Here is a 23,699-nt window from a genome sequence, read left to right as displayed (position 1 = left end):
TCCATTTTTATGTATCTTAAGAAAACATAAAATAGACTGGCTAAATTACTTAGTATTTTTAAACTACCTTTTGTTGGTTGCTTATTGTTTAACAATAACAAGTCCCTCAGACCAAATTAAATGAATGCTAATTTATAACAATCAGTGCATCCTCAACCAATGAGCATGCATAAATACTCTTAGGGTTGCGTGGGTGGTATAGTCAGTTAATCATTCAACTCTTGATTTTGGCTTGGGTCATGATGTAGGAGTCATGATATCAAGCCCTATGTCTGGCTCTGCCCTGGCCATGGAGGATTCTCTGTTTAGGATTTCTCTCTCCTCTCCCTCTGCTGCCCCCCCTTTAAAAAATGTTCCTAATGAAGGTGATCATTAGCTACATTTTCAAAATTCACAATTAAATCTCATTACATGACTGATGATCATGTAAATGATCTCTGATCATTTGAGAACTTTAGTTTTTAATAATAGGTAGTATGAAAAAAAAGTTTACAGATCAAATTATGATTGAAATGGAATAATTTTCTCATTCTAAATGCTAATTTAAATAATTTCTTATTCTAAATAAAATTAACGATATAAGAGCTAACATTCATTGAGCATTTAACATGTGCCAGGTAGTGTTCCAAGTGCTTTTCACATAATAACGTCCTTAGACTGTGAGGTAGATACCTTTTTATCTCTGTTTTAGAGATGACAAACCACTTGTGGCACCAAGTGATATAACAGTGCCCAAAGATGGGGTTTAGCCAGTCATTCCTGATTTCAGAGTCCATGCTCTTCACCTTCTATTCGATATTCCCTCTTAAAAGGATAATCACTCAGTAATATTTTTCATTAATTCATAAATGCAAATATCTGTAATAACTTTTGATGTTCTAAATTTTAACTATACATGGGCTGCAGTGAATTACTCCAAAGATAAGTAATCCTTCCATCATGATGTCAGTACTGTGTGAACATTTACTCTCAAGTAAGTTGATGCATATATAATTTAGGAGTTCTTTAAAATATTACTGTAATACTAATATTTCACTATTTTGTTCGAGAGTATAAGGAATGGCTCAGAATTTCCTAACTTATGGTTACCTTTCAACCTTCTGTACTTCCTGTATACCGAACAGGTATTTACATATTTAAACCTGCTTTAGATTGAAGACAGAAAGGAACGGGGTGAGGGCAGTTAGTTGATAGACTGTCTTTGATCTTAAATGATTACAAGTAGCTTAATAAATTTATTTTTATTCTCTTTTGTTTTTAAACAGAATAAAGATCCTAAAATGTCTCGAGTTGCACTGGAATCTTTGTATAGATTGTTGTGGGTTTATGTAATTAGAATAAAATGTGAAAGCAACACTGTAACTCAAAGGTAAGTGCCTTTGTATTAAAGTGTATTTAAAAAAAATCATGGTAAAAAAATATCACACTGATGGAATTTTAGTTAATATTATAAGGACCTTAAGAAGGGATATGAATTCTCTTGAGGTCTTATGAAGAATAAGAAGAATATTTGTTGTTAATGTCATTATCTCTTTGTGACTCAGTCTTTTTTTTTTTTCCCCGTATAGTCGTCTTATGAGCATAGTGTCAGCACTTTTTCCAAAAGGTTCACGTAGTGTGGTTCCTCGTGATACGCCTCTCAATATATTTGTGAAGATTATTCAGTTCATTGCTCAGGTGAGTTGCTTTCCCTCATAGTATACATAGATGTGTAATTTATGGGTAATCTGTTATTCTAATTTGGAGTTTTTAAGCTTTGTTGCACCTTTAAAAGCATGATATCAAAACATTTATTTATTTATTTTTGTATCAAAACATTTATTAATATTGAATAGTGAACAATGAAAGTACGCTATTTTTTGGTGACAAAGTCTGTTTAAGTCTTTGATTCACACCCTTGCAGAAGGCAGTGAGACCCACAGGTGGAAGGAGCACGTAGTTTATGAAGGCTCAGGGAGGTCTCTCTCAATCCTTCTGTTAAGCCATTGACTACCTCTTGAGTATCTCGAAAGATTTTTGATGAAGTGTTTTCTTGTGCATTCGTCTAGTTTCTTAGGTACAGGTACTAGAATCCACTGTAGCTAGTTGACCCCAAAGGGATCTTTGAAGGAATCTGGATGGTTTCCAGCATCAACTAAGAGGAAATTGCAGAATTCGGCTATCAAGATAGCTGCATCTGCCACAAACAGAAAGCTGCCAAATTAGAAAGTCACCACAGTTGCTTCAGAATCCTGCTGCTGGGGATCCCTGGGTGGCTCAGTGGTTTAGTGCCTGCCTTCGGTCCAGGGTATGATCCTGGAGTCCCGGGATCAAGTCCCACATCGGGCTCCCTGCATGGAGCCTGCTTCTCCCTCTGCCTGTGTCTCTGCCTCTCTCTCTCAGTCTGTGTCTCTCATGAATAAATAAATAAAATATTAAAAAAAAAAAAAAAAACCTGCTGCTGCCATGGTCTCCATCAGTAGAAGTTTCCTTCTGTCCTGTCCTCCTCTTCCTCATGTATGCCAGTTCCCACAGACCCACATGAGTATTCCACTTGGAATCACAGGGTCTGAATCACACCCCGAAGCCCACTGTTCTGGGGAACCCTGGGAAATATGATTTGAGCTCTCCAGTCTCTGCAATAAAGGAAGGTGATTAGAAGGGGAGTTCAGCAGGTGCTGAGTAAGCTAATCCCAGGTTTTGGTCACATTCCCTATGGGGACATCAGCCTTGGAGAAGCATAGGGTTACCTCCTCGACTAAGGAAAATACTGTGATTTCAGAATATCCATTGTGTGCTCTTTGAACTAAAACTGATGATTTGACAGCTTAGATCATCTATAATGCAATTATTTCTGTGAAGAAATAAGGAGTATTTCAATAAAATGAACACATTTCTATTTACTGGAGCACAGAACTAATGATGATTAGATGGGTATAAATGTGTCCATAAGGTGAATGAAAGCAAATTGTGCTTTAGATCTTGTATTCAGAACTTTTTGTCATTGGTGCACATCTTTCTTTTTTCTTTCCCCTCGTGTCTTATCAACTGCCTTGGATTCATCACCTCACATCAACACTCCATGAGAACTGTGTGACTCCTCTCAAACCTCAGTTAATCTTGTTAATCTTTTTTCCCGCCTGGAGGGTTCCTTCCTGGAGACCAATTTGCATGTCTCAATATGAACTCACTGCTCTCTAGGCCTGCTGCATAGCCATTGCTTTGGGAGTCCCTTTTGTCAGCATTCTGGGAATTCCTTCACTTAGATTTTTGGATGTGATTTTGGTAAATGAGTTTAAAATGTATATCCTATTTGTTGGGATATGAAACAAATCATTTAATAGTTAAGTAATGTATTTATAGTCGTATTTTTTAACCTTAATTCATAGGTATTTTTCTTTTGTCCAGCTAGATTTATGAAATTCTTAGGGGCATAGACCTGTGTTGTTGACATTATGTGTATACTTCTGAACATGATACCAAGCACATAGAAGTAGAAAGTTACAAGGGTTTCTTTATTGTTGTTTTTTCCTAGGAACGTTTGGATTTTGCAATGAAAGAAATAATATTTGATCTTCTCAGTGTTGGAAAATCTACTAAAACTTTCACCATTAATCCAGAGGTAAAAAACAAACAAACAAACAAACAAAAAAATATATATATAATGTAGTAATACCCTATCCTATGTAATCTTTTTCGTTTCTTTTTTTTTCTAAGACCAGTTAATGGAATCAGAGCTCTTAGGTTTACTGAAATTGCTAGTTAGAAGCTTTACTCTTAATTACCAGTAAGATCTGGGACCAGTTACTTCACCCTTCTGATGGCCAGCTGAATGGTTTAGTAGCTTGAAGCATGGTTGAAAAACAAGAGAGGAAGTTTTCCAGACTGGTCAGCTCAGCTGACTTCTACAGTTGGTGATATGAGCTCAGGTTTCTTTATCAACATCAATATCAGATTTTTTAATAGATATCATTCATTCAACATTTCCTGAGCACCAAAAATGTGCCAGGCACTATTTTAGGTGTTAGAGACAAAACAGGCAAAAATCCTTTTCCCTAGATGGAGTTTATAAATAAATAAATAAATAAATAAATAAATAAATAAATAAATAAATAAATAAATAAATAAATAAATAAATAAATAAATAAATAAATAAATAAATAAATAAATAAATAAATAAATAAATAAATAAATAAATAAGCAAAAGAATTAAATATTAAACATTTCCCACTTCTGTGGCCGTGTTATTCATGTGGTAAACTCTCACTCACTCTTTAGACATTACACTTTCAGATTGTTCAAAAGTATTTTACAAACTAAGTACTTACTAGAATCAAATTATACTGGAGAATATAAAAAGGTGATTGCTTATTTCTTTGTTGTGCTGCTCCTTTTCATAATTCAATCCTAAAATATATATTCATGTAGTTAACAAAGGAGTTGGAAAGTTACTAAAGCTTCTCATTCATAGGATTTTTAAGATAAATTAATAATTATTTCTAGGTTTATAAAGTGAGCAGAAATGAGTGTTTTTATAGATGACATACTTAATACAGTTTCCAGTGTCAAAAATCGCATAATGACAGAGACTTTCTTGAACACCATTTTCAATGCTCTCTCCATTGAACAAGTTTATTTCTGAATATGTTTTTTCCTCACTGAAGCTCTCATAAGAGTAGTAGGAAAAGGATGAGTTCTGCTGTTTTGTTTTCTCATTCCAAAGGCGTACTCTATTAGGATTATCTTCAATCCCCATTTTCAGAATCTTTTTAAGCTTGTGAGAACGAGTTTAGTTAAAGCCAGAAAAAATTACCTATTTAATCAAATACATGCAAATTGCAATACACTAGAAGAATGAGTAAGTGGGGATACTTTTGTGAACCCAAGTATATTATGGAGCTTTTCCTCTTGGTCATGATATTTTCTATGACTGTGGGACATGACCATGTGATATTTAGACTAAGGGAGGACACTGTTGTTATGTTGTATCGTATGTGAAGACGAGTAAAGCTTAAAACTTTAATCTTGTTTAGATTAAAAATATATAAATACAAGTTTTATTTTCTTCCTGTATTCCAGTGAGCTATCTTGCACGCCCGTTGGGCCACTTTAGAGACCATTCTTCGGGCAGAGAAATGGCAGCGTAGGCTGAGAACAGTGGAGAGGAGAGGAGATTGTTGACTGTGGAAAAGAGCCTTGAGAGGGGATCAGCCTTAGGGGGGAAAGTGCATTTGGCTTGAACAAGTCAAACCTGAGGCATCTTTGTGACATCCAAGTACAGCCGTCAAGTGGGTCTGAGGGTCCGAGTTCAGAGAAGTGAGGCTTCACATTGGCAAGTGATACGTGGTGTGGGTGGTCACTGAAGCCACATAAGATAAACAGAGTCACTTCAGGAGAGAAAACCTAATGACCAGAGAAGGCAGTCCAGGGCCTCGCCCTGCAGCAGTCTGTCATTGACTGTGTGGAGGAGGCTGAACCTGAAGTGCCAGCAGAGATGACTCAGCCAGCCAGCCGTGGCACAGATGAGTCAGAGGAAGGGAGTGCTTCAGGAAACAAGGAATAGTCCACGGTGTCCTAGGCTGCTGAAATGTCACTGATGAGTGAGAGTTGCTTCAGGGAAGTATTATGGGGAGGACTTCCTCCATTAAGATAATTGAGCATAGTTAATGGAAATGAAGGGACTATATCTAGTTGAAAGGAAAATGTTGAAGATGAAAGCAAGAGAAGGGATAATTGGTGGTGTACCATTCCGGGGAAAGCAAGAGTAGACAGGATCCTAAGAACTAGGAAGCCTGGCGCCCCCCTTGACTGTCATAAGAGCAAAGGAGAGGGAGAAGGAGGTGTTACCTAGTGAGAGACTGAGGACATTTGATGGTTTTTCCTTCTGTGGAGTAGGAGACAGATCATCTGCTTAGAGAAGAGCGAGGATGGGAGGAGGGTAGGGTTCTGAGGAAAGGGGTTTGAAATAGGCTTTATCAAGAATAGGAGAGCCAGTTGGCCTCAGAAGTGAAGGGGCCATATTTGAAAATAATAATAATGCCAGAATAGCTTGAAAACATTGGACAGAAAGGTTAGTTTTCCTCCTGTCATCCTCCCTCCCACCCTACCCCCCAGTGTTAATTGATGAGATGTTTTTAACATGAAAAAAGGATAATTTCTGACACTCAGATTTCATTCTGTAACTTGTTTTTCTTCCTGAAGAGAATGAACATAGGCCTCAGAGTCTTCCTTGTAATAGCAGACAGCTTGCAGCAGAAAGATGGGGAGCCACCCATGCCCACAACGGGGGTTATTCTTCCCTCAGGAAACACTCTACGTGTAAAGAAAATTTTTCTCAACAAAACCTTGACAGATGAAGAAGCAAAAGTCATAGGTTAGTGCTAACTAAGCCAAATAAATTGCTTTGTGATACAGTTTAATATACCTTTGAAAAAGTTTATGATCAAGGGGCATCTGGGTAGCTCAGTGGTTGTTAAGTGTCTGCCTTTGGCTTAGGTCGAGATCCCAGGGTCCTGGTATTGAGCCCCACATCGGGCTCCCCGCAGGGAGCCTGCTTCTCCCTCTGCCTGCGTCTCTTGCCTCTCCGTGTGTCTCATGAATAAATAAACAAAATCTTTAAAAAAAAATAATTTTAAGAAAAAAAAGTTTATGATCAAATCTAAAATGAATATGTTTGTTTAATACGGTTATTATTCCCATATAGAGTGATACAAAAATCAATACAATTTTGGTAATACCAAAATCATATTAAGAGTCTTCCAATTCAGTCTTTATTTCCTTACATGATACTAGTCACTGCATTCACAGTTGAAATTTCTTCCTTTGCGACAATAACAGCTGACATCATTGAAAGATGGGCTTTTATTTTTTATGGAAAGTCAGCACGGTTATTCCTTATCTAACTTCTGACATCTGATAACTGTGGGTTTTTTTCCCTAGGAATGTCAGTGTACTATCCTCAAGTGCGAAAAGCATTAGATAGCATTCTCAGACATTTGGACAAAGAAGTCGGGAGACCAATGTGTATGACTAGTGTGCAGATGTCCAATAAGGAGCCCGAAGACATGATTACGTATGTAGTAAACTATTTCTCTTCCTTGCTGTTTCAGTTTTCATAAAAAAAGTGTATGTGGTTGATTCCCACTTGCTTCCTTCCTTTCTCCTCTGGAGCGTTCCCATGTTGCCATCTGCTGCAGTTTTTAATACAGTGATTCCTACCATGTGCTCAGTTTTATTCTTTAAAAAGTGCTACCAAACTAAATAGAGAGCAAAAGTCATCCTGGATCTAAGTCTAGTTGTCAATGACAAGGCCCTTTACTTGTTCCATGACCAACAGATAAATCCTGGTTACCCCATATGTGTGGATGTGGTTGGTTTAGTACGTCAAACACATACTCTAATTCCCAGGACCCCAATATAAAAGAAAACAAAACAAAACAAAAAATCCTCTCCCTGTAACAAGAAGTACAGAGGGAAATATGAGTAGCTTTTTGAAATAGTGCCTCAAACCCCTCTACCCCCCTAGGCTTTTCTCTGTGTGTCATCCCAGCATCTTTTTCCCTTTTTGTTAGAGATTTTCTCCTCCAGAGGGTGAATTGTATGGCAATAACTTGTTTTATTTGCTGGTAAAGTATCTATATATCCTGTAATAAGGGAGGACATTTTTTGTTAGACATTAATATCTGGATTCTAGATTTTAGAACACTAAATTGGATATTTGATCTCTTAATTTAATTAACATACAGTATTATATACCAGCATATACTAACATCTCTGAGAACTTCTCCAGTGTTGACATTTTTTCCCCTTTGCTTTCATTTCCCTGGAAAGTCTCTGTCCTCTTCGTCACAACTACCTTCCTTACTGTGTGAATGAATTTGCCCTCAGTTCCTCTGGCTGTACATGTGGGGTGTGCAAACACTGCAGTGGCAGCATTCCTGCAGCTCTTTCCTCTGTAACTCCATCAATGTTTGATTTTGAGTTTCACTTCCAGTGACCTCACTTTCTTTCTCTGCTGCACTTGAGTCTTTGTCGACCAGTTTCCTCTTCTGATTATCTGTGTTTGTAAAATGTCATCTGCGTTTATCCCTGGAGACAAGGAAGCAACATGGTTCCACACTTTGCTGTCTGTGTGAATGAGTAACAAGCGTACAGTGACCAATCACAACAGACTTTGAAAAAGTGACATGTTTGGGGGCCCCGGCTGGCTTAGTCAGAAGAGGGTGTGACTCTTGATCTCAAGGTCATGAGTTCCAGTCCCATGTTGGATGTAGAGATTACTTAAATAAATAAAACTTAAAAAGGAAAAAGTGACATGATTAGTCAGGGATTATGATGTACATCTGTTATTTAGGTAGTGATTTGTGGGCTAAAGAGCAAGGAGGGAAACTGATATTATTTAACTAAATTATTGTAACTGAAATTCATGCATATTGGAACCATTTAAAGAGGAGACTGACTATATAAAATCTCTAACAGTTGGTAGCAAGTCTTTTGCCACTATAATGAATACTGACCCAAGATACTTAAAACATCTAAATTATTTTCTACATGAGAATTCTTTAGGCCACCTTAAGAACAAGTTGGATAAAATAAACTAAAATCCTCACTTTGAAACACAGACCAAAATAAAAACAAAAACTGGTGCATTAAGAAGATTAGGTAAAGTAAAAATTTAAAAAATCACTGAATAACTAGAAGAAAATACAGTAGAAATAAATTGTATCGAGTCATTGAAGGAGCCAAGATTTTCAAAATTGATGTTTAATTATATAAAAACTTAAATATGTATATTTGCATATGTCTGTGTTTGTATATTCTGAAGTAAAATAAAAAGAACAGGCAATACCAACAGTGGAATATGAGAATGTGTTTTCTAAGACTCTTGGTAATGTATAATATTAAATGAAAAGCATTTTTTTGTTAATTTTTTAGGCTCCTAAAATAACCAGTGTTTGGTTACTTAATATCAATATTATTTATTATGATTTAATAATTAAATATTCTTTATTAAAGGTTAGGTGTTGATTGAATTATATTTAATTTTTAATTTGTGTTCTAAATAATTAAATACTATTTATTATTTAAACATAGTAATTCCTGTGGTTTCCTAATTACTGAAAATCTTTTTTTTGCTTTGTAGCAGTGTTTTCTTTCCTGAATTTTCTCTTTATTCTTTTGTCTACTTAAACTGATAATTATTTACTGAATTTTCTCTTTATTCTTTTGTCTACTTATAAACTGATTTATATGAATTCTTTTTATATTAAATACAGTAAACTTTTTGAGGGGGAAGAGACGCCTATTTTCTACAATTATTTTTCCAACTTTGCTTTCATGGTCTAGCATATGTAATGAACTTATTAAATCCTGTTAATGTGTTTTTCAGGGGGGAAAGAAAACCCAAAATTGATTTGTTTAGGACTTGTATTGCTGCTATTCCAAGGTTGATTCCTGATGGTATGAGCAGAACTGACCTCATTGAACTGTTAGCAAGGTAAATGAGAATTACTCTTTGCTATGTTATTTTTTATCTCTTTCAATCCCTTGAAATTTTGAATACACCCCTGTTACTGTTCTCAGGAACAGAATAATAATGACATGTTCAATTCTTTACTTGATATACTTTCTAAACTTCCATTTTGTCTTTTATGTTTTGTTAAACACATTCTTCCCATTCATTTTTAACTTTTTAAAGTTCTTTTGGATTCCTCTACAAATCTTTCTCTTTTCGAGCTTTCCATCTGGTATATTTCTTAGAATTTAGATAACACGCTATTCCTTAACAGATATGTACTGCTGCCCATTGGGCAGTTAACTTGTTGGCTGAACTCTTGTAGTCATTTCTGTAGCACCGGAGGTGGTGACTAGATCTCACTGTCACTTATTTCTCCTATGGTAGAGACTATTGGGTTCAAGTTTTTGCTTCTCTTTCCTCTGTTGGGCATGTCATAGCTTTATAAAATAAGAAAGAACATGGCAACCAAATTTAAATACTTGCTCCCAAAGCTAATTCGAAGTTGAGGTGAAGGCTTGTTGAAAGCTACTTTTTGGGGGGCATTTGGGTGGCTGTAGTCATTAGGCACCTGCCTTTGACTCAGGTCATGATCCCAGAGTCCTGGGATTGAGCTCCACATTGGGCTCCCTGCTCCTCGGGGGGCCTGCTTATCCTGCTCCCTCTGTTTCCCCCGCCGTTCCCCCCGCCCCACTTGTGCTCTCTAGTTCTCTCTGTCAAATAAATAAATAAGTAAAATCTTTTTTTTTTTTTTTTAAGGAAGAAAGAGCTACTTTTTTGTTGTTGGACTTAGGGATTCTGTAGAGAAGGGGTCAGCAAACATTTTTATGTGAAGGACGGGATGAGGGAATATTTTAAGATTTGCAGCTCATATGGTCTCCATCACAACTGCTCTTCTGTGCCAGTGGAGCCCCAAAGCGGCCATGCACAACATGTAAAGGAGGGAGCATGGCTGTGTTCCCATGGTGCCCTTTGCAGTTTGGCCCTTGAGCTATGGTTTGCTGACTTCTGCTGTAAATGAAAAACCCAAGTATCATGATTGTCACAGAGGAGGGACACTTGACTTGTATTGAAAGACGTTTACTGGTTGCCAAGCACTTATCACTAAGACTTAAGTTAAAATTCACCGTGAACAGTTAATGGACCTTCAGCAACCTTTTCTACCTCCTCCTGGAAAACACCTAGCATTTCCCATACCCTTCGCTCCCCTATCCTCGGCCGTTGCAGGTTGCCATCAAGATACAGGATGGCATTTGTCTCCATTCAGGATCATGAGGGGAGAAAAGGAGTTACTTTGAGACTTTGCACCAGGAGATAAATTCATCCCTTTCCAGTCTCTTAATTTTTGCTGTGAATCGGATTAAAGGGTTACAAAGTTCATGTCAGCGTTCGGGAAGGAAAAGGAGTTTAATGATTTGTAATGTTATTCCTTGGAGAAAGAATCAGCAGCTCTCATTTGGGTGAACTCTTATTTCTCCCCTTAATTTATCTCACCTACACCTTTGCGGATGGTGATCCCATATCCCCCACCAAAGTGAAACTGTATGTGTAGGGGGCACGGATGGGGGAGCCCAGTGAAGGAAGGGAGCAAACATCTGAACTGTGAACAAACGCCTTGTGACTTCCTTTGCTTCTTTCCCCTGTGAGATTTGTTTACCAATTAATTTACTTCAGGAAAGAAGATTCTAGGGTCTGTTCTCTTTTGTCCCCCTCTCCTATCATTTGGAATTAATGATCTCTAAATCTTTGTTTTGTTTTTGTTTTTGTTTTTTTAATTAAAGCAAGTAAAACAAAGATGCATTTGTAGACCTGTATGCTAGGTAGTAGACAAGGAAAGTTAATTCCTCTGCCTTAAATTAGCCAGGTTACGTTGTTGCTGTCTACACAGTGCATAGTTAACTCCTATGGGTATCTGCCAAGTTACATAGATAGGTCTAAGATGGACATGTGTACATTTGGATTTAAGGGCTGTTGAAGTCTTTAAAGTCAGCATCATGGGGACAGTCACTCTTCTTCCACAGCTCCTCTCCTGGTGCCACTATCGGAGACAGAATGCTGGGCTAGAGATCCTTAATCTGGCCCCATATGATATTTCTGATGTGCTGCTGTCGCTGCTGCTGCTGCTGCTGTGTGGGTTCGTGGCTTGCTTCCAGGACTTTCTAGCTGTAATATATTTTCTGTTCGGTGTCATTGTCAGTGGAAGGCTGGCTTCATGAAGACCAGAGCTGAGTTCAGCAGGGTGGAGATAGCGAGATCTCCTTCCACCTAAACCACACAGCTTTCTTCCTCTGTCATTCCCACCCTCCCAACTTCTGAGCAACAGTCATTGTGACATGTGGTTAATATTACCTGCTTCCCTTATTCTTTCAGGCTGTTCCTAACTCTGATGCGTGTGTCTTGAATGGTCAGTCACTAAAAGAATCCTCTTCAGCCCCGAATCAGAAACTCTTGCTCATAGAGTATTATATATTGGTAGTGTCCTACTGTGACCATCTTTTATGGTTTTCTTGTTTACCAGTCCCATTTTATGTTTTGGTAAAATCCTTTAGCTAATATTACTTTCATGTCCTTCTATTGTTTTGATATCTTTAAAAGATAATTTTACATAGCTTCTCCTTTAAGTCTTTTTAGGGACTTCTTTGTTAAATCAACACTTTTTTCCCCATTCTTTATTAAGTACACCCTATTTATGATGTTGTTCCAAAATTTACTCTCATACTTTGGAGTTATTTCTGTTAAATTGGTTTCATCTTGGTTTATTCTCTTTTCTTGTTTATAATCAGCTGTCTTATATCTAACTGTAACCTCAGCAGCATGAAAAAAATGACAGATAAATCATGTTCTTTCTAGTGATAGTAAAGGACTAAATAAATGTGAGATAGGGCTAGGATATGATTGGATGTAATTTTTGACTGATTACAATATAACATACAGCATCTTAAGGATTAAAGAATTTTTTAAATGGAATTCTGATATGTCAATCTGTATTTTTAAAGATACACCAAATTAATTATGATCAAACTTATTATCTTAATTATAGTAAAAGTACAACTAATATTCATAGATTCATATATGAATTTAAACAAGTGAATATAGAATAACATAGGGGTGAATATAAACATAAAGTGAACATTGGTTCTTATTTTCATAGTTCTTACAAACCAGAGAAGAGGACATATATATATATATATATTTTTGAGTTCTTAGTTTTAAGGTGTAGATGATAAACTACTTAGAAGGTTTTGAGGTTTGCTAATGGAATTTTGTTCTTGGTAGGCTCACAATTCATATGGATGAAGAACTGCGTGCTCTGGCTTTCAATACCCTGCAGGCACTAATGCTTGATTTTCCAGATTGGCGGGAGGATGTTCTTTCAGGATTTGTTTATTTTATTGTTCGTGAGGTGACTGATGTCCATCCCACGCTTCTTGATAATGCTGTAAAGATGTTGGTACAGTTAATAAACCAGTGGAAACAAGCAACCCAAGTGCATAACAAAAACCAGGACTCCCAGGTACCAAATTCTTTTGTATTGTCCCTTTGTATGTGGTTGGTGGTGAATGACCAACAGTGATTTTAATATATATTGATTTCTTGAAAACTAAACATTTGATTAGTTTTGTTTGCTTTGGAAGTATTCATAATCCCTTAAACTGAATCTTCGTGCAGTTCAGATATTAAACATAGTGTTTGTGTGTCCAACCTTTCCAACCTTCCTTTGGTAACAATTAGTTTATTTTTTTTTAAAGATTTTATTTATTTATTCATGAGAGAGACAGAGAGAGACAGAGACATAGGCAGAGAGAGAAGCAGGCTCCATGCAGGGAGCCCGATGTGGGACTCGGTCCCGGGACTCCAGGATCACAACCTGAGCTGAAGGCAGATGCTCAACCGCTGAACCACCCAGTCATCCCCCACCCCCTTTTTTTTAGTAACAATTAGTTTTGAATGAACACAGAGAGTAGTGGCAATGCTAGCTTACATTTAGGCTGTTTCCAATATATTTAAAGCTGATATAATAATTTTTGGTAGAATTCCATTTGAGTTATTTGATTGTTTTATCCATGGCACTAGTTCCTACCTCGCATATACAGTTGGTATGGCTCTTTACTATGAAAGGTGCTCAAATTATTGATTAAGATAATATATTGTCCTAGAACCTTGGAATTTTAGAACTGGATCATCTAAGTTGTCCAGCTTCTCAACCTTCAGTGAGCATAGAAATCAGCATGGGCCTTGGTGTCTGGGTGGCTTAGCTGGTTAAGTGTCTGACTTTGGCTCAAATCATGATCTCAGGGTCCTGGCATTGAGTCCCAAGTCGGGCTCCTTGCCGGGCAGGGAGTCTGCTTGTCCTTCCCTGGCCACCCACCCCCTGCCCACATCCCCCCTGCCAACAAATAAATAAAATCTTAAGAAAGAAAGAAATCACCAGGGGCCTGAAAAATCTCTGTTTTCTACAAGCACCTAGGTGATGCCATACTGCTGGTCTACACTTTGAGTTCAGATGGTCCAATTCAATCCCCTCATTTTCCACAAAGAAAAGTTAGACCAAGAGTGATTAACAGTGTCAGCTCCAAGGTTACAAAGTAGCCAGAGGATGGTAGAAGTTCGGTACAGAATTCATATTTAGACTACTAACTAAATGCTTGTTTTCTCTGTGTATACTTTTTAAAATTTTTATAAATTAAATATGATTTAAATTGCTTAAGCTGAGGCAGACCTGTAGCTATAATTTATATGATTTGCTGTACTCTTTGTTGATGGTTGTACTGGAATGTCTACACATATTATTTTATTTTTAACTTCTGTTTATTTTTCAAGCATGGTGTGGCTAATGGAGCTTCTCACCCCCCTCCTCTGGAAAGGAGCCCGTATTCCAATGTATTCCATGTGGTTGAAGGGTTTGCACTTGTCATTCTCTGTAGCAGTCGACCTGCCACTAGGAGATTAGCCGTCAGTGTCCTTAGAGAAATACGAGCTTTGTTTGCACTTTTGGAAATACCTAAGGTAAGATTTAGATCTATCATTTAATTATCTAATGAAAGTAGTTAAAAACTATCTTGTTGTTCACTCTTATCCCATTTCTCTTGTTACCATGCAGATAGAACTTACCTTTATAACAAAGTAACAGAGTCTTTTCCACTGGGTCTAAACTAACCCACCTGCCCTCAATTCTATTTGTAACAAATAGTACTAATGTGAACTTTGTTATGTTTTCTTAGGTTTGGCTACTGTTCTTAGTCATTCCTAAGTGTTTTTAGACATATAATAACTTTTTTATAGGGTGATGATGAATTAGCCATAGATGTGATGGACAGGCTGAGCCCATCCATTCTTGAGAGCTTCATACATCTCACTGGGGCCGATCAGGTAACTGTAACGATTTCATGCTATTTAGTCTTGTTTTTGAAATTCAGACAGACATACGTGTATGAATTTCTTTATAAATTTGATGCATCGGAAAGTATTTTATGCCCAGGTCATAAGTAATTAACTCCTTAAGATGAAGAAAAACACTTTATCAGCAAACACTTAGCCTTCTTAGTTGGGTTTGATTTTTTTAGAAAGGTCATGCATCAAGATTTCCGTAGGGGAGAACCCTGGGTGGCTCAGCGGTTTACCGCCTGCCTTTGGCCCAGGGCACGATCCTGGGGTCCCGGGATTGAGTCCCACATCAGGCTCCTGGCATGGAGCCTGCTTCTCTCTCCTCCTGTGTCTCTGCCTCTCTCTCTCTCTGTCTATCATAAATGAATAAATCTTAAAAAAAAAATTTCAGTATGGACATAAATGTAACTATCAAACTTGACTATTTGAAGTTTTTTCTCCCTATTTGGAATACATGGACAAGGTGTCTGGGCTCTCTGTAACACCTGACTCTTGTAACTCACAACTTAATGTATAACCAAGGGAGATAATAAAAAGATTCTATAAACATAAGTGATGATTATAAATCTGTACAACTTAAAGAATTCTGGTTTAGAATATTAACTATGATTTCAATGAGAAAAAAGAATAACGAATAATTCTCTTCTAGTGCCTAAAATCATGCCTGCTGAGTAGCAGGTGCTTTGTAAATATCTGTTGACTGGGAGAGTGAATTGAGCCTCTGTTCAGTTTAAGACTCCATTTGTTTTTGTTGTTGTTGTTCAAATGACATATAATTTGCTCTGAAGGTAAATCTTTATCTCTTCAGTACAAGAGCTTAGAATATTGTTGAACAAATATTAAGAATATGTACCTCTGTGGAGGAGATCATTTTCCTGTCTGTTTTCTGCCTATGCGTATTCTGAGCACGTCAGCATGAAGTTAATGGTCCATTTTTCACTTCCTTGGCAGCTCTAGTACACCCACGAAAGTTACATATTCCTACATGAATTCTCCACCTTTTTGGTTTATAGATCCTTTTGAGACTAGTGAAAGCTATGCAGTCTCTCTCCAGAAAAAACATGTGCACATATATACAAAAAAAGAAAAAAAAAAGTTCTATGCAATTTCAAGAACGTTCGTGTGTATACACACATACACACACACACACACACACACACACTCCCTGAAACCCATCTTGGGTTCTAAAACAGAGGGGTTTGTTTTTTTGTTTTTTTTGTTTGTTTGTTTGTTTTCTTTTTTTTTTTGGTCCTAGAAACTACCAATAGGCCACTTACAGTTTAATGCAATTCAGATGGTGGAACTTTGAAAGTTACTGAAATGTGTGATAATCCATTGTTTTTTTTCTCTACATAGACTACTTTGCTGTATTGCCCTAGTTCAATAGATTTACAGACATTAGCAGAATGGAACTCATCTCCCATCAGCCACCAGTTTGATGTGATTAGTCCATCACACATATGGATATTTGCACATGTGACCCAAGGCCAAGACCCATGGATTATAAGTCTCTCCAGTTTTTTAAAGCAGGAAAACCTTCCCAAACACTGCTGTACAGCTGTGAGCTATGCTTGGATGTTTGCATACACGAGGCTCCAGTCGTTATCCCCACAGGTTGATATAAAGTAAGTTATTTTCTTAGTATAAATCTTAAAATGTGGGGCACCTGGGTGGCTCAGCGATTGAGCATCTGCCTTTGGCTCAGGACATTATCCCCAGGTCCTGGGATCAAGTCCCACATCGGGCTCCCCGCAGGGAGCCTGCTTCTCCCTCTGCCTATGTCTCTGCCTCTCTCTCTCTGTCTCTCATGAATAAGTAAATAATAAAAATGTGTAGACTGTCAGTTTTTACAAGTACATATTTGAAAAAGTCATACAGGTTGGAAGTATTAAAGAGGGAGATGAAAGATGTAAAGGATGTAGTTTTATAATTCCTTCATCTTTTTCATGTAATTCAGTCTCACCGAATTGTTAGTTTATGTCATAGCAAAGTGCTTTGTGCATAGTATGTGTCTGGGGAATCTATTGAAAGAGGAAAGAATTAATGAAGAGGATATGAATTCATATGGATATGAATATAGGCGGGTTTGTAGAAGTATGCAAAGGGAAGAGATGCCAAGCTCAGTGACCTGACTTTTTGGGATGACATTATAAGGAAGGCCACCTGTCGATAGGGATTAGTGAAAACGGCATTGGGTTTTCATTTGGGGGATAATGGTAAAGATTTGGAGTAACTGATGATGTGATAGAGTGTGGGATAACGTCCTCATGAAGTACAGTTAATTTCTTCTTGCTCTTAAATATAATTAGAGAGTTTTTGAACCTGAATTGAAGTTCCTGACTTCACTTGATCTTTAGCTTTAGATAAAAGAAACCTTCAAAACACATTGATTTATTTACATCTGCCTATTTCTCTTCTTTTCCCCCTAGTAGCCCCATCAATGCTAAGAAAGTAAATACTACCACAAGCAGTGACTCCTACATTGGCCTGTGGAGAAACTATCTGCTCCTTTGCTGCAGTGCGGCGACATCCACCTCATCTTCAACATCTACAGGTTCTGTGAGGTGTTCTCCTCCTGAGACGTTGGCATCTACCCCTGATAGTGGCTATAGCATTGATTCTAAAGTAAGTTTAGAATTCCCGGTCTACCACTGAATCTTAATGGCACCATAAAATAATGTTTTAAAATTTCTTTTCTAGGACAATGAAGGAATTTGGTTGAAAAGTGTATTACTTGTATTAGTGATAAAAATAGTTCGAGGAGTTCTATTACTATGGATTCCTGATTGGAATCAATTATTTATATATATGTGTGTATACACACACACACACACACACACACACACACACACATTATATATAGAGAGAGTTTGGTGAAAAGAGAGTCATGCTCATTAAATACATCATAATATTTTTAGAGGCATTTTCATCCCCATTTTTCCTTAGTTGGTTTCCTATAGTTCTCACACTTCTCAGTATCTGAAAGAAGTCATTTAAATAATTAAATACTGAGATCCCTGGATGGCGCAGCGGTTTAGCGCCTGCCTTTGGCCCAGGGCGCGATCCTGGAGACCCGGGATCGAATCCCACGTCGGGCTCCCTGCATGGAGCCTGCTTCTCCCTCTGCCTATGTCTCTGCCTCTCTCTCTCTCTGTGTGTGTGACTATCATGGAATAAATAAATAAAATCTTTAAAATAATTAATTAATTAATTAATACCTTTGTAGAATTTCCCTAAATCATGTAGTGATGCAATCTGATACTTGATAAGAACCATTCTATAGTCTTCAGGCTCTGACACAAAATATTATGAGGTGGTTGAAGAAAATTTAGAAAACTGAGTAACACCTGAGTGTCTTACTTTAACACCAATGACTTAGAAATAATTTTGTTTAATTCCTTTTTATGGATCAAAAGACATAGAGTATCAAATGAGGGAAGTCAGCCTGTTATGTAATGGTAAATATCTGTAAGAAATTCAGAGAGCCACAGAGCCCAAATTCTTTTAACAAACTTTCAGTGAACCATTGGACAGATCCCTTAATGTTTTTAGATTATGTTCTCACAGGTGAATTTTGAAGTCCTATTCACAGTAAAATTTCATCTATCTGTTGCCCTTGATGAAATATTCATGAGTGCCAAATTATTTAGTTGCATGTGCTATGATTACTGGCTGCTATAAGTGTATTTTTTTTTCCAGATTATTGGCATCCCATCCCCTTCATCCTTGTTTAAGCACATAGTTCCAATGATGCGCTCTGAGAGCATGGAAATCACAGAATCCCTTGTTCTAGGTCTTGGCAGGACCAACCCCGGAGCTTTTAGGTAATTATCTTCATATGTTTTCTCTATGCACAAAAATAGTAAATGTACTACTGGAGAGAAATTGTGATAGAGTACTTAGAATCTGGATAGTTCATATCAGTCCTGACATTTACCAGTTAGTCAGCCATGTAACATTTAACGGGTCATTTAATTTATTTAATCATTTATTTATTTTTTTTGATTGCGCAAATAAGATTTCCCCAGTGTTCTTCACAGGATTACTATAAAAATCACTTATGCTATGTATAAATGCATTCTAAAAATAATAAAATGCCGGGTACATTTTTAATATTTTTCTACTTATTTATACAGTGATGGAATTATTTTACAGTGTTGTCTTTTTGGTTAAAACTGTAGTTTTTTGGACCCCTGGGTGGCTCAGTCGGTTAAGTGTCTGCCTTCCACTCAGGTCATGATCCCAGAGTCCTAGGATCCAGCCCCGCCTCAGGCTCCCTGCTCCAGTGGGGAGTCTGCTTCTCCCTCTGCCCCTCCCTCTGCTTGTTCTCTCTTTCTCTCTCTCTTACGCTCATTCTGTCTCACCCACTGTCTCAAATACATAAATAAAATCTTAAAAAAAAGAGAGAACAAAACAAAAACTATAGTTCTTCCCCTCCTTGTTCAAGAGAATTAGATTTTAAAAAAATAATAATTAACGTACATATTTTATATCATCCTTGAAGTTTTGGGGTTTTTTAAAAGATTTTTATTTTTATTTATTCATGAGAGACAGAGAGAGAGGCAGAGACACAGGCAGAGGGAGAAGCAGGCTCCATGCAGAGAGCCTGACGTGGGACTCGATCCAGGGTCTCCAGGATCACGCCCTGGGCTGAAGGCAGACACTCAACCACTGAGCCACCCAGGCATCCCTCAAAAACATCCCGATGTTTTTTTTGATATTAACAAAGCAAATCCTTCATTTTTACCTGAGATTCTGTTTGTTATTCCCTGCTGAGCCTGTTATTTGTTCTTCTGACATTGTCCTCTATTGAACTAAGGTGATGTTTGATGTTTTATCTCTGAGATAACACATACAACAGAGACTAGGTTAGCAAATTGTAATAGGTCTATATTTGTGGGATGGCATCATCGTAAGTGAAGTTTTAGAAGATTCTTTTATGACAAGTAAATATATTATTCTGATAGAAAAAAAATGGATTACAAAAATGATCTGGGCCTCTTAAAAAACAAATTATTGTAAATAGAAACAATCCGGAGGCAAATACTTTGATTATCTGCAGTAGTTTTATAGATGATGAAATTGTAGATTCATTTTCTTATTATCCTTTTTTTATTTTCCCAATCATCTACAATGAGCACGTTTTCTATTTAAAATCAGAATATAAGCAAAGATAAAATTATCATTTTCATGAAGTTGATGCCCTTTGATTCATTAATTCCATTAAAAAAAATTAATCCTAAGGAGATAATCAGAAATGAAGATGCTCACTGAGGCAGTATTTATAATAACAAAAATGAGATAAAATTGGGGCACCTGGCTCAGTTAGTTGGTGAAGCATGTGACTCTTGATCTTGAGATTGTGAACTAGAGCCCCACATTAGGTGTAGAGATTATACTTAAAATCTTTTTAAAAAAATAGATAAAATTTAATTAACCAGTAATAAATGTTTAGAAGAATTATGGTATCCTACCCTATAATAGAGTATTATGAGTTAATTAAAGACATGTGGAAGTTATTCTAATGTTAAAGGGAAATAGGTACCATCTCATATATGGTAGGATTTCAACTATATAAGATGTATGTGGGTTGCCAAATGATGGAATAACAATCCTTTTTTTTTTTTTTTTTTGGAATAACAATCTTGATGGTATTTGCCTCTGCAAATTAGAATAGGTGGCCTATACCATTTTTTCTGCTTTCCCAATGTTCTACAGTGTGCACATGTTACTTAAAACCAAAATAGGGAATCCCTGGGTGGCTCAGCAGTTTAGCGCCTGCCTTCGGCCCAGGGCTGATCCTGGAGTTCCAGGATTGAGTCCCACATCGGGCTCCCCACATGGAGCCTGCTTCTCCCTTTGTGTGTGTCTCTGCCTCTCTCTCTCTCTCTCTCTCTCTCTCTCTGTGTGTCTTTCATGAATAAATAAATAGAATCTTTAAAAAAAAAAAAAAATAAATCCAAAATAATAAAGATTGTGTTTAAAACAGTAAAATTAGTGTTAACACTCATCATTTCACATCATTATATTAGTTTTACATATTTGCATATCAGATTATATCTGTTCAGCTATTAGTTTAAAAATGTGTATAATTTTTCTTCTAGGGAACTAATAGAGGAATTGCACCCCATAATAAAAGAAGCACTCGAAAGAAGGCCAGAGGTAAGCTGTGTAGTTTTCAATCATTAAATATTTATATGGCAGGTACTTATTTGCCTTCTGTATCAATACATTATACCAAATGTTAGAAGTTAAGAAGTAAATATGCAAAAGATCGTCTGAAGCAGTTTTCAACATTTTTTTTTTTTAAGAGAGCGCACACAAGGGTGGGAAAGGGGAAAGGGAGAGAGACAATCTTAAGGAGGCTCCGCACCCAGCATAGAGCCCATCCTGTGGCTCAATCTCATGGCCCTGAGATCATGACCTGAGCCAAAATCAGGAGTCAGAAACTCAACCGACTCAGCCACCCAGGTGCTCCTCAATAATTTTTTAATATTTTCTTTTCCTCCTCAGAGAAGATCTTAGGCAGAAATTCATTGTATATAACATTAACTTGCTCTAATTGGAGGAGCCTGAGTGATTCAGTTGGTTAAGCGTCTGCCTTTTGCTCACGTCGTAAACCTGGGGTCCTGGGATCAAGTCCTGCATCAGGCTTCCTGCTCAGTGGGGAGTCTGCTTCTCCCACTCCCTCTGTTGCTCCCATGCTTGTTCTCTCTCTCTCTCTCTCTCTCTCTCAAATAAAATCTTTTTAAAAACCAAACTACTCTAACTAAAGTGGGGACAGTCAGGGTCTAGATCTGGGTCAGCAAACCTTTTCTGTAAGTGGCCAGATAGTAAATATTTTCACCTTTGCAAGTCCTACTGTCTCTGTTGCAACTACTTAATCTGCATAGACTACTAAACAAAGAGGTGTAGCTATATTCCAAAAAATTTTTTAGGCAACCATGTGCCAGGGTTGGCTTGAGGGCCGTATTTTGCCAACCCTGGGTCTGTGTCCCCAAATCCATAGATCTGTGTCAGGTTCTGAGCCATTTTCAGAAACCACAGGTCTAGTGGTACAGGCAGATATGCAAACCATAATTACAACAATGTATTACTCACCGGAATAAAATCATAGGTGAGAGGTTGCAAACTGCAGAGAAGAAAGCCGCTGGCTCTGCCCGTGGAGAAAAAGTAGACACGAAGCACCAATATTTGCGGTGAAATTTGAAAAGTGTTGCCCAGTGGACAAGCAAGAGAAAGACATTCTAGGAAGAGAAACAGCATTTGCAAACTTCGTAAAAGAATTTGGACATTGCAGATTCTTGTGCAAGATTATATTATGGAGAAAGTGATTGATTGGGCTGCAAAGCAAGATAGGAACTATCTCATGGGAGACTGTCCTGGTCTTGGCTTTACCCAGTAGACCAGTGGTGATTAGATCGCGTGGGCATCTGAGAACTACCTGGAGGAGCTTCTTAAAAAATTAAAGATTCTGGGGCCTATTGAATGAGAATCCCTGAAATGGAAAAAAAAAAAAAAAAAAAAAAGAAAGAGAGAGAGATAATCCCTGAAATGGAGCCCAAAAGTCTTTTAAAAACCATCTTAGATGAGCCTGGTGTAGTAGACTGAGAATCACTGCTGTTAGTGTCACAGAGGAGTTAAAGCAGAAGGACATGGTGACAATAGCTGCTCTTTTAGAAACTTGAAGACAGCATCTGTCATTCTTCACTTCCTTTCTTTAATTCAGCCCTGTCGAGTAGTGATAGTATCCCCACTTAGTAATTGATTAGACTTTTGTTTCAGAATGAGTATGTTGATTACAGTACAGGATGATTCATTAGAGGGACGTGGAACTGGAAAGAAAATTAAGTAGCAATATTTATACTTCAGAATTTCAGGGGAAAGAAGTCATCGTAGCAAGTGAATAGAGAAGTACAGTGATGTGCCTTGAATGTAAGATTTATTTTTAGTGCTTTAACTCAAAATCCTTCTGTAGAGACAAAATGGAAACAAGTCATCTAAAACTTTGCAGAAATCCTCAAACCTTGCTTAGAAAACCATCCTGTTCAGTACAAATTGCCATAAACTTTATAAAGAGCTAAAAAGAAACATAATGAAATGTAATGAGTTAGTCATTAGCAAATTGGCCTCCTTGCAGAAGGCAGGAAATTGGATTATGGACTTGAAAGTGAAAGACCAGTAAGGAAGTTTCCAGTTGCTCTGTACTGTGACAATTACATCATAGTGACATAATGACCATAGAAGAAAGTGATACAGCAGATCTGTCACTTCCTACAATGAGAAAAACATTTTTTTTCCTTCCAATGGGAATTGGAAGCCGAATCCGAATCCGGTAGAGATATTACGGCTCCCATGCTAGCCATTAGTATTTTGGCTCTAGTAAGACAGATTTATTCATATTGTAATGATCAGAGAATTTTTTTCTTTTGTATTTAGTTTTTATGTCAAAATTATTGAGTGGAAAATGTTGGCAGAGCAAAATCTTTGGGATTTCTTCATTCCCCCTTTAGTTATTTGTCCTTTGTGTTATATTTGGGGGGATATTTTAGGGATTCTTAATGATACAGTGAGAACAATTTACTTAGCTGCTTCAGTTCTAAGTTGTCAGGTTAGCAAATCACTAAAGTAACTGTAAAGTAACTATAGGATTCTGTTTTCCCCCCACACAAGGAGTATTGCCACATAAAACATCATGTGATTTTATTTGGCTCATTAATTTCAAACAATTCCACACATATCTCTTTGATTCAGCAGCCACTAAAATGCTCGAAGTCTACATTGCACAAGCAAAATAATTGTGATGAACCCTAAAAGCCCA

General features: G+C 37.2%; 1 protein-coding gene across 12 annotated transcripts in view; it reads left to right on the top strand.

Annotated features, from left to right (window-relative positions):
* Positions 1 to 23,699, top strand: part of FRYL (FRY like transcription coactivator) — a 256,517-nt gene that overhangs the window by 152,913 nt on the left and 79,905 nt on the right. For all 12 annotated transcript variants that reach the window (XM_072774992.1, XM_072774988.1, XM_072774989.1 and 9 more), the window contains 13 exons: positions 1,266 to 1,369; positions 1,569 to 1,677; positions 3,515 to 3,601; positions 6,181 to 6,352; positions 6,919 to 7,051; positions 9,368 to 9,475; positions 12,770 to 13,007; positions 14,315 to 14,500; positions 14,777 to 14,863; positions 16,235 to 16,503; positions 17,308 to 17,503; positions 18,578 to 18,702; positions 20,983 to 21,040. In XM_072774992.1, the coding sequence (XP_072631093.1) occupies positions 1,266 to 1,369; positions 1,569 to 1,677; positions 3,515 to 3,601; positions 6,181 to 6,352; positions 6,919 to 7,051; positions 9,368 to 9,475; positions 12,770 to 13,007; positions 14,315 to 14,500; positions 14,777 to 14,863; positions 16,235 to 16,503; positions 17,308 to 17,503; positions 18,578 to 18,702; positions 20,983 to 21,040 (1,872 nt within the window). The remainder of the gene's footprint in view (positions 1 to 1,265; positions 1,370 to 1,568; positions 1,678 to 3,514; positions 3,602 to 6,180; positions 6,353 to 6,918; positions 7,052 to 9,367; positions 9,476 to 12,769; positions 13,008 to 14,314; positions 14,501 to 14,776; positions 14,864 to 16,234; positions 16,504 to 17,307; positions 17,504 to 18,577; positions 18,703 to 20,982; positions 21,041 to 23,699) is intronic.

The sequence above is a fragment of the Canis lupus genome, chromosome 14 (assembly GCF_048164855.1).
Source record: "Canis lupus baileyi chromosome 14, mCanLup2.hap1, whole genome shotgun sequence".
NCBI lineage: Eukaryota > Metazoa > Chordata > Mammalia > Carnivora > Canidae > Canis > Canis lupus.
Note: the sequence above shows the minus strand (reverse complement) of the source record. Positions and strands in the feature narration are given on the sequence as shown.